Raw genomic sequence first — 14,090 nt, 5'->3', positions numbered from 1 at the left:
GGGCTGGCGGGCTATTACAGGCGGTTCATCCCGAACTTTGCGGAGCTGACCAGCCCCATGACTGACCTGACCCGGAAAGGTGCCTCAGATCCGGTCCAGTGGACGGAGCGGTGCCAGTTGGTGTTTGAGGAGGTAAAGCAAGCTCTCTGTGGGGAACCGCTCCTCCACACCTAACTTCTCTCCCTTTACTCTGCAGACCGATCGTCGAACAGAGGGCTGGGGCCGTTTGTCCCAGCAGGTAGGGGTTTGACCGCCCGTGCTGTACATCAGCCGCAAGCTGTCGGAGAGGGAGGCAGGTACAGCACGGTGGAGAAGGAGTGCCTCGCCATCCGGTGGGCGGTCGACTCCCTGCGCTACTACCTCCTGGGACGCTCATTCACCCTCTGGTCGGACCACGCCCCGCTCCAATGGCTCCACCGCATGAAAGATACCAACGCCCGAATCACTCGGTGGTATCTGGCTTTGCAGCCTTTTAATTTCAAGGTGATCCATAGGCCGGGTACACAGATGGTCGTGGCCGACTTCCTCTCCCGCTCTCATGGGGAGGGGGAGTAGGTTAGGCCGGATGTTGCCCCGGCCTAAGTCGGGCGGTGGAGGTATGTGGCAGCGGGGGGTGTTAAGGCTCGGCTGCAGAGTGGGTGGAGCGGGGGTGTGGTTCAGGGAACGGTGTCTGATTGTCATCAGCTGGTCTGATGACAATCAGACCAGCTGATGACAATCTGTGTGTGTATCTGCGAGGCTGTGTCTTCAAAAGGAGCTGGATGGACTGAAGACGGGAGAGGGACATGCAGAGCAGAGACACAGTCTGCTGTCGGAATAAAGACGATTACCGAATATCCCTCTGGCTGCTGTGGCTTATTGGTGCTTTAGGGGGGGGAACCTACTAGTGACAGCGACACACTTGTCACACATTTCTTTAAGGAGTTCTTCAAATAACCTATAAAGGTGGCTCATAGAACCTTTGACACATGGTTCTTTAAGGCACCATATCTGGTTCCTCAAAGAACCTTTCAAACCAGGGTTCTCTAAAGAACCATTTCCTGATAGAATTCTTCAAAGAACCTATAAAGGTGCCTCAAAGGAAGACATGGTTCTTCGTAGAACCACAAAGCCTTTGAAGAACCCTCATGGTTCTGTGTGTAGACAACACATAGCATCCCCCCACATTGCCACCTGTTGGTGTTCTTCTGCCACATCAATGGATTACCCACAATGCATTGCAGCGGCTTACCTTTCTCCACCGTGGTGACCCCCATGGAGGGCTGGGCCAGGCTGGCCCTGGTCTCCCACTTGCCCTCGTCGGGGTGGTACATCTCCACCGAGGCCAGCGGGGTCTGCTGCCGGTTCATGCCCCCCAGCACCATCACCCGGGCCCCCAGGGCCACGGCCGAGGCCCCGGCCCGCGCCGTGGGCAGCGGCGGCAGCTGGCTCCACGCCCGGCTCTCCACGTCCAGGACCTCCACGCTGTCCAGCGGGGCGCCCGTCTCGTCGCAGCCCCCCAACACGTAGAGCAGCCCCCCGTGGTAGAGCGGTGTGCTGTAGACGCGCCGCTGAGACATGGGCGGGAACCGCTCCCAGTACAGCGACTTGACGGGACTCACCGCCATCTCCTGCACCGGCATGTCTCCGGGACCGAGAGGAGGGGCCACACCATCACCCACCGGGGGGGGGGGGTGGCTTTTCGGAGAGGACAAAGCTCCCTCGGCGGGGTCCGACCTGGAGGAAGAGACGGCACAGAATTAAATGGAGGAATCGGAGGATGAATTTAGTTTGAGTCACGGATTCATGAGTTTAAAGGCTTATTAGACGAGATGAGAAATGTAATTGCATACGCTCATACATATACATCTGCCATCTTCAATCTATTCTGTTTCTTTTAATAACAATTTTAATAAAATAATTTTTAAAAAGCTCACATACGCGTGCACACACACACATGTACATATGCATTTTTATTTATTTATTTTTCTTTCTTTCTTATTTTGTTCTTTTTCTCAATACTCTGACTTCATGATGTTGTGTCTATTGTTTCGGCGTCCTCTACGTGTTTAACTCAATTCCTCTTCTGCTGTCCACACGATATATATTCTAATTATATATAATTCAATTCAGTTTATTTGTATAGCCCAATTTCACAAATTACAAATTTGTCTCAGAGTGCTTTACAATCTGTACACATAGACATCCCTGCCCCAAAACCTCACATCGGACCAGGAAAAACTCCCAAATAACCCTTCAGGGGGAAAAAAAGGGAAGAAACCTGCAGGAGAGAACAGAGGAGGATCCCTCTCCAGGATGGACAGGTGCAATAGATGTCATGTGACCAGAAGGACAGATTTAGAGTTAAAATACATTCAATGAATATGACAGAGTGTATGAATAGTTCATAGTAGGCATATTCCACGATGGAGACCTCCACGATCCATCAGGCAGATGGCGGTGGGGAGGAGGAGTGGGCGGAGTCTCAACAGTGGGCGGAGTCTCAACAGGACAGTGGCGTAGTCAGGAGCAGGAACTCCACGACCCAGACCTCGATGATCCATCAGGCAGATAGGATCTATGCCGTCTCATAGGGTCCGATGACCCCATGAGACGTGAAGTCACAAGGACTCCGGGGAGAAAGCAGAGTTAGTAACGTGTGATTGAGAGATGAACATTCATCCCTAAGGAGAGAGGAGAGGAGATAGGTACTCAGTGCATCCTAAACGTCCCCCGGCAGCTATAAGCCTATAGCAGCATATCAAGGGGCTGGACCAGGGCAAACCTGATTCAGCCCTAACTATAAGCTCTGTCAAAGAGGAAGGTCTTAAGTCTACTCTTAAACGAGGTGACTGTGTCTGCCTCCCGGACTGAAGGTGGAAGCTGGTTCCATAAAAGAGGAGCTTGATAACTAAAGGCTCTGGCTCCCATTCTACTTTTTAAGACTCTAGGAACTACAAGTAGTCCCGCACAAGTAGTAATTAATGAATCCATCTTCCAGACCCAGTTAGTGGCCTGAGCCCCAAGGACACGCTGACCTTTACCAAGTGAGATGATGAGGACGACATCAGAGAGGTCGGTGCGGCCCGACCTCCACGCTGGAAAAGGGCCAGAACTGCAGTTCACTGAACGGCCACTTGAGGCTGTCTCCAAAATGGAGTCAATGCAGATTACAACTTTACCGTGGACATTTTTTTACGGTTTGGGGTCTTTATACCTCACATGACAACTAAATGGGCTTTACATATTTATATAACTCTTTACACCTTTAAATTATATTCAGGCCGCTTTGAGGCGGCCGCCGCTAGCCGTCTGCTGGGGTTCACTGCGTAGTTACGTTAGCTCGTGCGAGTGGACGTGACAAAATAAATGAAAAGTTGTGAGCGTAATTCTTTTGTTGTTGAGTGAAATGCTAACGTTAGTATTTGTCAAAAGATAAAAACTATAAACGCGACAGTCAGGGGAGGTACTAGCGGTTATTTGATCCGATGTGTTGATCTCATGTGAAACAACGTTTATTATTGCCTGTGCAGCGTCGTTACTCGTGGGTGAGGAAACACCTGCTCGTCAGTTAGCATGCTAACGAGATGTTAGCATGCTAGGTAGCTAACTAGCTCCGACTGTGAGTTAGTCATAACCTTGTTGGGCGATGTCGTTATCTGGTGAGCGTATTAACTGCTGCTCGGTGGGTGGAGCTGACGTTGATACGTCCCGCGGTCCTTGAATCCATCTTCAGCTTCCCCGTTGTCAGCGCGTGGGCGGAATGAAGCGGACGCTAGTGGCGGCGCAGCCGAAGCAAATCAAAGATGTGAGACTGTGAGAGTGGAAATGTATTTATAGGTCAGCGGTATTCAGTAATCCCCTCGTGACGAGTCCCATGTGGGCGGAACACCAAAAACAAAAGGCGTTATATATATATATATATAATATGTATAATATGTATAATATACATAATGTGATACAGGCGGTGCAGGAATGCACTGCTGCTGCGCGGCCGCCTCATGGCGGCACCGCGTGGCACCGGCGGGGTTTATGTACATTGTTAGCCGTTGTTTGTTATTAATAAAGCTGTGAGCAAATACAAGCTGGACATCTAATGAGCAGGAACACACTTCACAGAGCCGCGTGCTCGTGTCACACATTCAGTTTGAGAACCGGCTCATCCTCTTCCTGTTGGACAACGGAAACAAATGGATTATTTTTCTAAAAAATACATCGGGAAGTTTGTTCTCGTTTCTTTGTTCTAAACATATTTACATGTGTAATCTTTGCATAATGCAGTTGTGGCAGCTAGGGGACCGGGCTCAGGACGAGGGGGGTCTGGGGGCTCCTCCTGAGCCCGGTCCCCCAGACCCCCCTCGTCCTGAACCCGGTCCCCCAGACCCTCCTCGTCCTGAGCCCGGTCCCCCAGAGGCCCCTCGTCCTGAGCCCGGTCCCCCAGAGGCCCCTCGTCCTGAGCCCGGTCCCCCAGAGCCTCCTCGTCCTGAGCCCGGTCCTCGTCCTGAGCCCGGTCCCCAGACCCTCCTCCTGAGCCCGGTCCCCCAGACCCCCCTCCTCCTGAGCCCGGTCCCCCAGACCCCCCTCCTCCTGAGCCCGGTCCCCCAGACCCTCCTCCTCCTGAGCCCGGTCCCCCAGACCCCCCTCGTCCTGAGCCCGGTCCCCCAGACCCCCCTTCCTCCTGAGCCCGGTCCCCCAGACCCCCCTCATCCTGAGCCCGGTCCCCCAGACCCCTCGTCCTGAGCCCGGTCCCCAGACCCCCTTCCTCCTGAGCCCGGTCCCCAGACCCTCATCCTGAGCCCGGTCCCCAGACCCTCCTCCTCCTGAACCCGGTCCCCCAGACCCCCTCGTCCTGAGCCCGGTCCCCCAGAGCCCCCTCCTCCTGAGGCCGGTCCCCAGACCCCTTCCTCCTGAGCCCGGTCCCCAGACCCTCCTCCTGAGCCCGGTCCCCAGACCCCTTCCTCCTGAGCCCGGTCCCCAGACCCCTCCTCCTGAGCCCGGTCCCCCAGAGCCCCTCCTCCTGAGCCCGGTCCCCCAGACCCTCCTCCTCCTGAGCCCGGTCCCCCAGACCCTCCTCCTCCTGAGCCCGGTCCCCCAGACCCTCCTCCTCCTGAACCCGGTCCCCCAGACCCTCCTCCTCCTGAGCCCGGTCCCCCAGACCCTCCTCCTCCTGAACCCGGTCCCCCAGACCCTCCTCCTCCTGAACCCGGTCCCCCAGACCCCCCTCGTCCTGAGCCCGGTCCCCCAGACCCCCCTCCTCCTGAGCCCGGTCCCCCAGACCCCCCTCCTCCTGAGCCCGGTCCCCCAGACCCTCCTCCTCCTGAACCCGGTCCCCCAGACCCCCCTCGTCCTGAGCCCGGTCCTCAGACCCCTCCTCCTGAGCCCGGTCCCCAGACCCCCCTCCTCCTGAGCCCGGTCCCCCAGACCCCCCTCCTCCTGAGCCCGGTCCCTCAGACCCCCCTCCTCCTGAACCCGGTCCCCCAGACCCCCTCCTCCTGAGCCCGGTCCCCCAGACCCCCTCGTCCTGAGCCCGGTCCCCCAGACCCTCCTCCTCCTGAGCCCGGTCCCCCAGACCCCCTCCTCCTGAGCCCGGTCCCCCAGACCCCCTCGTCCTGAGCCCGGTCCCCCAGACCCTCCTCCTCCTGAACCCGGTCCCCCAGACCCTCCTCCTCCTGAGCCCGGTCCCCCAGACACCCTCGTCCTGAGCCCGGTCCCTCAGACCCCTCCTCCTGAGCCCGGTCCCCAGACCCTCCTCCTGAGCCCGGTCCCCCAGACCCCCCTCCTCCTCAGCCCCGTCCCCCAGACCCCTCCTCCTGAACCCGGTCCCCCAGACCCTCCTCCTCCTGAACCCGGTCCCCCAGACCCCCCTCGTCCTGAGCCCGGTCCCTCAGACCCCCCTCCTCCTGAGCCCGGTCCCCCAGACCCCCCTTCCTCCTGAGCCCGGTCCCCCAGACCCCCTCCTCCTGAGCCCGGTCCCCCAGACCCCCCTCCTCCTGAGCCCAGTCCCCCAGACCCCCCTCCTCCTGAGCCCGGTCCCCCAGACCCCCCTCCTCCTGAGCCCGGTCCCCAAGCTGCCACAGCAGTCTTACTATAAATGTTCGGTGTGTTTTTAGAGAGAAGGAAAGATAAATTGTCGGTATGCTTAATAAAGTTATTGATATTAATAATACAATTCACTTTCTTGTGATTTCTTGAAGCATCTTGTGTTGTTTTTTTGGTCGTTGTCATATTTCGGTTCATTCTGTCAATCCATGATCACCATGGCGATTGTGAAAGACAATTAGTTTGAGTGTTTCTGACTTCAAATGATTAGTTCTGCATCCCACCGCTCCCAGGTGGGCTTTGAGGAGGATTTGATGTTATTGCTACGCTGAGCTGCTCGGTGACAATATCAGGATTCTGCCACCAGCGAACTCAAAAAGAAGAGAGAATATTCACGTCAGCTTAGAAACAGAGAGGTGACGCCTGGATGATGAATCTAACATCCACGGCGTGTCGGATCCTAAACGCTGTGCACCCACGGAGACATGCGTCCTTCCTGGGGATCCTGATGCCTTCCAAGAGTCAGAGGGATCGGCTCACACGGAAAACCCAAGATGAGGCAAATGTCTCCGGACGGGTGACTGAAAGATAAAGATGACTAACCCTAATGGAGTCGTTTGACTCTAAACTTCCAGTCGGCTGAAGAGAACGCGGCGTTCTTCCAACGCTCAGCCGCTCGTCATCATCAGCTCGTCATCATCATCCTCTCCGGTCATCGGCTTTGAATGGTGCCGCGTTCAGAGCGTGCGCGGCAGATTTAAGATAATGAGCGAGACTCCCCAGGGTGCTCCGCCCCTTCTCCTGACGGCACAAAGGGAAGACGGAGAACCTTTACAGAACGGTTTTCTGGGTCCTGAACTCTTTCTTTTCCTTCACTTTGGTGAAAAGGTTTTTACAGAAAGGACCAACGGGATGCATTATTAACTATGAGCCCCGCAGCTCCGCTGGAAGAGAGAGCGGCCGAGTTCAAAGCCAAACTGGCAGAATGGGGACGGCGAGCGAACACAGGGATAATTGACGTGTTTCAAACGTCGAGCGGGATGTCGGACGGACGATGGCTCGTCTTTTAAAAGAGTCGGAGTGGTACTTCCCCCCCACTGGAGACCCGCGGACTGCTAACGCATAGACCCGCTAACGCATAGACCCGCTAACACATAGACCCGCTAACACATAGACCCGCTAACGCATAGACCCGCTAACACATAGACCCGCTAACGCATAGACCCGCTAACACATAGACCCGCTAACACATAGACCTGCTAACACATAGACCACTAACACATAGACCCGCTAACACATAGACCCGCTAACACATAGACCACTAACGCATAGACCCGCTAACACATAGACCTGCTAACACATAGACCACTAACACATAGACCCGCTAACGCATAGACCCGCTAACACATATATATATACATATGTATATAAACATATATAATATATCACTGTGGGAAGAGCTTTGCAGAAGTTGTCCTGAGGGTTTCTACTCAGACAGGAAACATCAACTGGAGACAACAGCAGAGTGCAGCTGGTTTACCGGCTGATTCACAACAAGCACCACATTCACACCCGGTGTCTCCGGGGGGATCCGGGTTCCCGGTCCGGCCTGCAGTCAACATTCTGTATTGATTAAGCATTAGAACTATTCAAACCCAAAGCCTCCACGTGGAGACTGAAGCCCACAGTCAATACTCACATTGTCGAGATAATGACCAGCGAGAGACTCGGTTCCTCCTCAGTGTTCGCCGATGAGCTCTTACATGGCTTATTCTTAGCTTTTATCCCATGGCACTGAACCAAAGAGTTAACGGAGCTTCTGGTTAACTGTAAGTCAGCAAGATAATAACCACGGAAACAAGATCTGACATGAGGGTTGAGCCGTGGTAATATTCTCCTGTTGACAGATTGCTTTCTGAACAAACGTTTGGCAAAATTATCGTCCAAAAAAGAGAAAGACAGACACATCAATTGCAAGGCCACATCAGCATCATGGCCGCCCTCTTAAAGGGCCGGAAACACGTTAGAAGCTCTTCGAACATGTTGTTAAATAACTCTCTTTGCATTTGATTATCGTTTATTTGAGTGTAGATATATTGTACATACGAACATTTCTCTAATATTATAACCTTCAAAATAAAAGCACGGGAAATATTTCTTACATTTCTTTAAGAAAAGGGGATCATGTATCTTTCAAGCCGTCAGGGGCCACATGAAATGATGCGGCGGGCCGGATTTGGCCCGCGGGCCTTGTGTTTGACACCTGTGGTCTAAGTGATGGAAGATGACGGGTGAGGGAACGAGCAGACGGATAATGATTGATTATAATTGCTTGAAATCATAAAGCTCCGGCCAACAATGCTCCCAGAGGTCCGATTGCTATCCTTGTGTATCACTCAAGTCCTCAAATTTAATTTCCTCGCATTCTAATGGACGTCAGGGTGAATCTCTCATGACTCACAATGACTTGAATATGAATCACAGAGTGATGTCATAACACTGAACTCAGAGCTTCTTTCAGGCGTTGAGCCTCAAAACGAAGACGAGCGGTACAGAACGCCACATGTTCGTTCATATTTAAGTGTTGTTCCAGCCCGGAGGGGGCGTCGGCTTCCTGTCACTTTAAATCAGTAAAAAGGAAGTGAAGGAACAATGTTTGTGTATAAGGAAATCACTCACGCAGCAGTGGAGGCCAGGAGAGAGAATGCAGTTTTAACACATGAAGCAGAGACTTCTATACAACCAGAGGAGTCGCCCCCTGGTGGTCAGGAGAGAGAATGCAGCTTTAACACATGAAGCAGAGACTTCTATACAACCAGAGGAGTCGCCCCCTGGTGGTCAGGAGAGAATGCAGCTTTAACACATGAAGCAGAGACTTCTATACAACCAGAGGAGTCGCCCCCTGGTGGTCAGGAGAGAGAATGCAGCTTTAACACATGAAGCAGAGACTTCTATACAACCAGAGGAGTTGCCCCCTGGTGGTCAGTAGAGAGAATGCAGCTTTAACACATGAAGCAGAGACTTCTATACAACCAGAGGAGTCGCCCCCTGGTGGTCAGGAGAGAGAATGCAGCTTTAACACATGAAGCAGACTTATATACAACCAGAGGAGTCGCCCCCTGGTGGTCTGGAGAGAGAATGCAGCTTTAACACATGAAGCATAGACTTCTATACAACCAGAGGAGTCGCCCCCTGGTGGTCTGGAGAGATAATGCAGCTTTAACACATGAAGCATAGACTTCTATACAACCAGAGGAGTCGCCCCCTGGTGGTCTGGAGAGAGAATGCAGCTTTAACACAGCTTTCGCGAAGCTGAAAGTCCAAAAACCCAAATAGTATACAGTGCATCCGGAAAGTATTCACAGCGCTTCACTTTTTCCACATTTTGTTATGTTACAGCCTTATTCCAAAATGGATTAAATTCATTATTTTCCTCAACATTCTACACACAACAACCCATAATGACAAAGTGAAAACTGTTTTTTGCAAATTTTTGCAAATCTGTTAAAAATAAAGAACGAAACATAACATGTACATAAGTATTCACAGCCTTTGCCATGACACTCAACATGTAGCTCAGGTGCATCCTGTTTCCACTGATCATCCTTGAGATGTTTGATTGGAGTCCACCTGTGCTAAATTCAGTTGATTGGACATGATTGAGAAAGGCACACACCTGTCTATATAAGGTATCACAGTTGACAGCATATCAGAGCATAAACCAAGTCATGAAGTTCAAGGAATTATCTAAAGACCTCCGAGACAGAATTGTATGGAGGCACAGATCTGGCGAAGGGTACAGAAAGATTTCTGCAGCATTGAAAGTCCCAATGAGCACAGTGGCCTCCATCATCGGACATGGAAGAGGTTTGGAACCACCAGGACTCTTCCTAGAGTCGCCCAGCCAGACGGAGCGATCGGGGAGAAGGGCCTTAGTCAGGGAGGTGAACAGGAACCCGATGGTCACTCTGACAGAGCTCCCGCGTTGTTCTAAGAAGAGAGGAGAACCTTCCAGAAGGACAACCATCTCTGCAGCACTCCACAAATCAGGCCTGTTTGGTCGAGTGGCCAGACGGAACTCACTCCTCAGTAAGAAGCACATGACAGCCCGCCTAGAGTTTGCAAAAAAGCACCTGAAGGACTCTCAGACCATGAGAAACAAAATTCTCTGGTCTGATGAAACAAAGATTGAACTCTTTGGCCTGAATGCTAAGCGTCATGTCTGGAGGAAACCAGGCACTGCTCATCACCTGGCCAACACCATCCCTACAGTGAAGCACGGTGGTGGCAGCATCATGCTGTGGGATGTTTTTCAGCGGGAGGAACTGGGAGACGAGTCAGGACTGAGGGAAAGATGAATGCAGCAATGTACAGAGACATCCTCGATGAAAACATGCTCCAAAGCGCTCTGGACCTCAGACTGGGGCGACGGTTCATCTTCCAACAGGACAACGACCCGAAGCACACAGCCCAGATAACAAAGGAGTGGCTTCGGGACGACTCTGTGAAGGTCCTTGAGAGGCCCAGCCAGAGCCCTGACTTGAACCCCATTGAACATCTCTGGAGAGATCTGAAAATGGCTGTGCACCGACGCTCCCCATCCAACCTGATGGAACTTGAGAGGTTCTGCAAAGAAGAATGGGAGAAACTGCCCAGAAATAGGTGTGCCACGCTTGTGGAATCAGACCCAAGAAGACTTGAGGCTGTAATTGCTGCCAAAGGTGCTTCAACAAAGTATTGAGCAAAGGCTGTGAATACTTATGTACATGTTATGGTTTCCTTCTTTATTTTTAATAGATGTGCACAAATTTGCAAAAAAACAGTTTTCACTTTGTCATTATGGGTTTTTGTGTGTAGAATGTTGAGGAAAATAATGAATTTAATCCATTTTGGAATAAGGCTGTAACATAATAAAATGTGGGAAAAATGAAGCGCTGTGAATACTTTCCGGATGCACTGTAAGACAAATGTATCCTCTCCTCGTCCCCTCCTCGCCTCGTCCCCTTCTCTCCTCCTTTCCTTGTCCCCTCCTCTCCCCTTCTCTCCTCCTCCCCTCCTCCTCTCCTCCTCATCGCAGCTTGCCGCATCCGCAAATTCAGCCTTTAAGTTTGAAGCCGCTTGTCCTCCATAATTTAAACCTGACATTGTGCTCCTTTCATCCTCCTCCTCCTCCTCTCCCTCGGTTCCTCACTCCCTTGATATTTCCTCCTCTTCTCTCCTTTACTATCAGCTCCAGCTCCGGGGTGCGTTGCATGTCTCTGATGTGTAACTTAACGTCTCCTCCGTGGTCGAGTTTTATCTTCGACTCTTTGTTTTTGTTTTTTATGCCGAGTCAGCGCCGCGGCTTCAATCCGGTCGTCTTATAAAACACCGAAGCTTCAAACCGAGGCGAGCCGCAGCCTCGTTTCCTCCTGGCGGCCATCAATCGTGTCGACTGCGTATCGCAATTAAATGCAACCGGACGAAATTATCTAATTAAGAGGCAGTTAGCGGAAAATGTCTCCGCGAACACGAATTACAGCATGCGTGGGTTTCCTCCGGGTACTCCGGTTTCCCCCACCATCATAAAGACATGCACCGCAGCCTCACCCCGGTTCGTATGGATGTGAATGAATGTTGGTGGTGGTCGGAGGGGCCGTAGGCGCTGATTGGCTGCCACGCTTCCGTCAGTCTGCCCCAGGGCAGCTGTGGCTACTGATGTAGCTTACCACCACAGGGATGACTGTGTGTGTGTGTGACTACTGGACTCTGTACTCTGTAAAGCGACTTCGGGTGCCTTGAGAAGCGCTATATAAAATAAATGATTATTATTATTATTATTATGAAGCCTGTAAATATGGAATTAACGGCCACGCCACATTAAAACCAACAACTACACGACTCAATGCGACATATGCATTAGACATATGATGTCCCAGTCATGTACACAGCCCATTTACTCCCAGTTACACAGTGTAACTGGGAGTATATGAAATATTTATATACTATATATATATATATATATTATATAATATATATGTATATATATACTATATATTATATATATAATATTTAATCATATATATTTGTATATACATATATAATATACATATATATACTATATATATTATATATATAATATTTATATTAAATCATATATATTTGAATATATATATATATATATAATAAAAGCCTCAGGCTTTTATTGTGAAAGGTGAGGACAGTTTTGGTCAGCCCTGTCTTCGTCAATGCTGAAGACAGTGATACATTTTTGCTGTGTTGAGTTTTTTTAATCACACCGGTTAAATATATATATACAAAATCTAAAGTTGAGCTGTTGAATACCCGACGCTGCAGATTATATCTTGAGATTCTTCTGGAGTGTGAGGGATGAGAGGAGACGGCCTGAGGAGGTCATCAGGCAAACACACACTCACAGAGCATGAGAGGAGATCTAATGACATGTACTCACAGGGATGTTCATCCCAAAGCACTCGCAGCAGCTCGGGGACCCGGAGCGCGCGGTGTCAGTGACGGCTCCATTCAAGATTTAAATTCCATTTCTTTTCCTACGACAACTCGAGCAGGCCTTCAGTGTGTTTGCTTCTCATGGTGCACTATTTGGTCGGGCTGAGTCCTCCCGGGCTGCTGGCCTCAAAGTGATGTTCCACAAAATGAGATGGGCAGAATTTCACAGGGGCCCGTCTGTGTGTGTGTGCGTGTGTGTTTGTGTGCATTTTTATATCCCGGTGGGGTCCACCATCTGGCATATCACACAACCCGTGGGGACCAATTCCCCCATAGGGACTATGATACAAATGTGTTTGTGTGTGTGTGTGTGTCTGTGTGTGTGTGTGTGTGTAGCCAGAGAAGCCTCAGTAGAAGATAAAGAGGTTTTTATTATCATTATTGTTATACAACACTCTCCTGTGGATGAAGTGTAGTTTGTGTACTTCACACATCCCTGGATGCCATCAAATCCCGTGTGTCACAGAAGGAGTTGAAACTACCCACAAGCCCCGAGGCAGCGGGCCTGTGACAGTGATTTCCATCAAGGCTCGTCAACGCGATGAAGACGTCGGTATCTGTTCTCCACCGAGCCGGAGACGTGTTGTGTTCACTGTCTGGGGAACTGAAGGCATCATGGAGCTAATGCCCGTCTCCTCCTGCAGCGACAGGACCTGTCACCACGGAGAGGAGAGGAGCTGTGTGCTGCTGTCTGTGCCCACAGAACGAACACACACACACACACACACACACACACACACACACACACACACACACACACACACACACACACACACACACACACACACACACACACACACACACACACACACACACACACACACACACACACACACACACACACACACACACACGCCATCTGTAACCCAACATGGTTCTTCAGAGTGGTGCCATAGAAAAACCTTTCAAACCAGGGGTCTCTAAAGAACTATGTCCTGAAAGAGTTCTTCAAAGAACCTATAAAGGTGTCTCATAGAACCTTAAAGATGGTTCTTTAAGGCACCATTTCTGGTTCCACAAAGAACCTTTCAAACCAGGGTTCTTTAAAGATCCATTTCCTTAAATGCTTATTCAAAGAACCTATAAAGGTGTCTCAAAGAACCTTCTGAAAAAGGTTCTTTACGGCACCATTTCTGGTTCCACAAAGAACCTATAAAGGTGCCTTAAACGAAGATTTTTTATTCAGTCGGTGATGGATCTGCGTAGATCCACAAATCCTTTGAAAGAACCCTTTCAGAACCCTCATTGTTCCGTGTGCATCTCCCCCTTGCAGCCTCACAGAGGATGTAAACTGCATTAAGGACTTTGAGATTATTTCCCGCGGGTCGAGTGCGACGCGGTGGAGCTGTTAATGCGCTCTGAGCTGGGGAATTGTATCCCGGCGTAACTCCGTGACTCGGTAACCCCGTAACCACGCGGCGGTTTGACGGCGGACGCCATCCCAGAGACGTCATCCCTCCGGTTCTGATCCGGCAGAATCACAATAACAAGCTTTTCTGAAGCAACATCGTGACACGGAACTGATGCCCACAGCGGGAGTGCCGCAATGCAGTCTGGGTAATAAT

At 51.0% G+C, this 14,090-nt stretch overlaps 1 protein-coding gene across 1 annotated transcript in view; it reads right to left on the bottom strand.

Annotated features, from left to right (window-relative positions):
* The window catches only part of LOC130199752 (kelch domain-containing protein 8B), a 59,601-nt gene that overhangs the window by 41,553 nt on the left and 3,958 nt on the right, over nt 1–14,090 (bottom strand). The window contains exon 2 of the mRNA XM_056423489.1: nt 1,232–1,716. Coding sequence (XP_056279464.1) covers nt 1,232–1,622 — 391 coding nt within the window. The 5' untranslated portion in view covers nt 1,623–1,716. The remainder of the gene's footprint in view (nt 1–1,231; nt 1,717–14,090) is intronic.

Source organism: Pseudoliparis swirei, chromosome 9 (assembly GCF_029220125.1).
Source record: "Pseudoliparis swirei isolate HS2019 ecotype Mariana Trench chromosome 9, NWPU_hadal_v1, whole genome shotgun sequence".
Classification (NCBI taxonomy): domain Eukaryota; kingdom Metazoa; phylum Chordata; class Actinopteri; order Perciformes; family Liparidae; genus Pseudoliparis; species Pseudoliparis swirei.
Note: the sequence above shows the minus strand (reverse complement) of the source record. Positions and strands in the feature narration are given on the sequence as shown.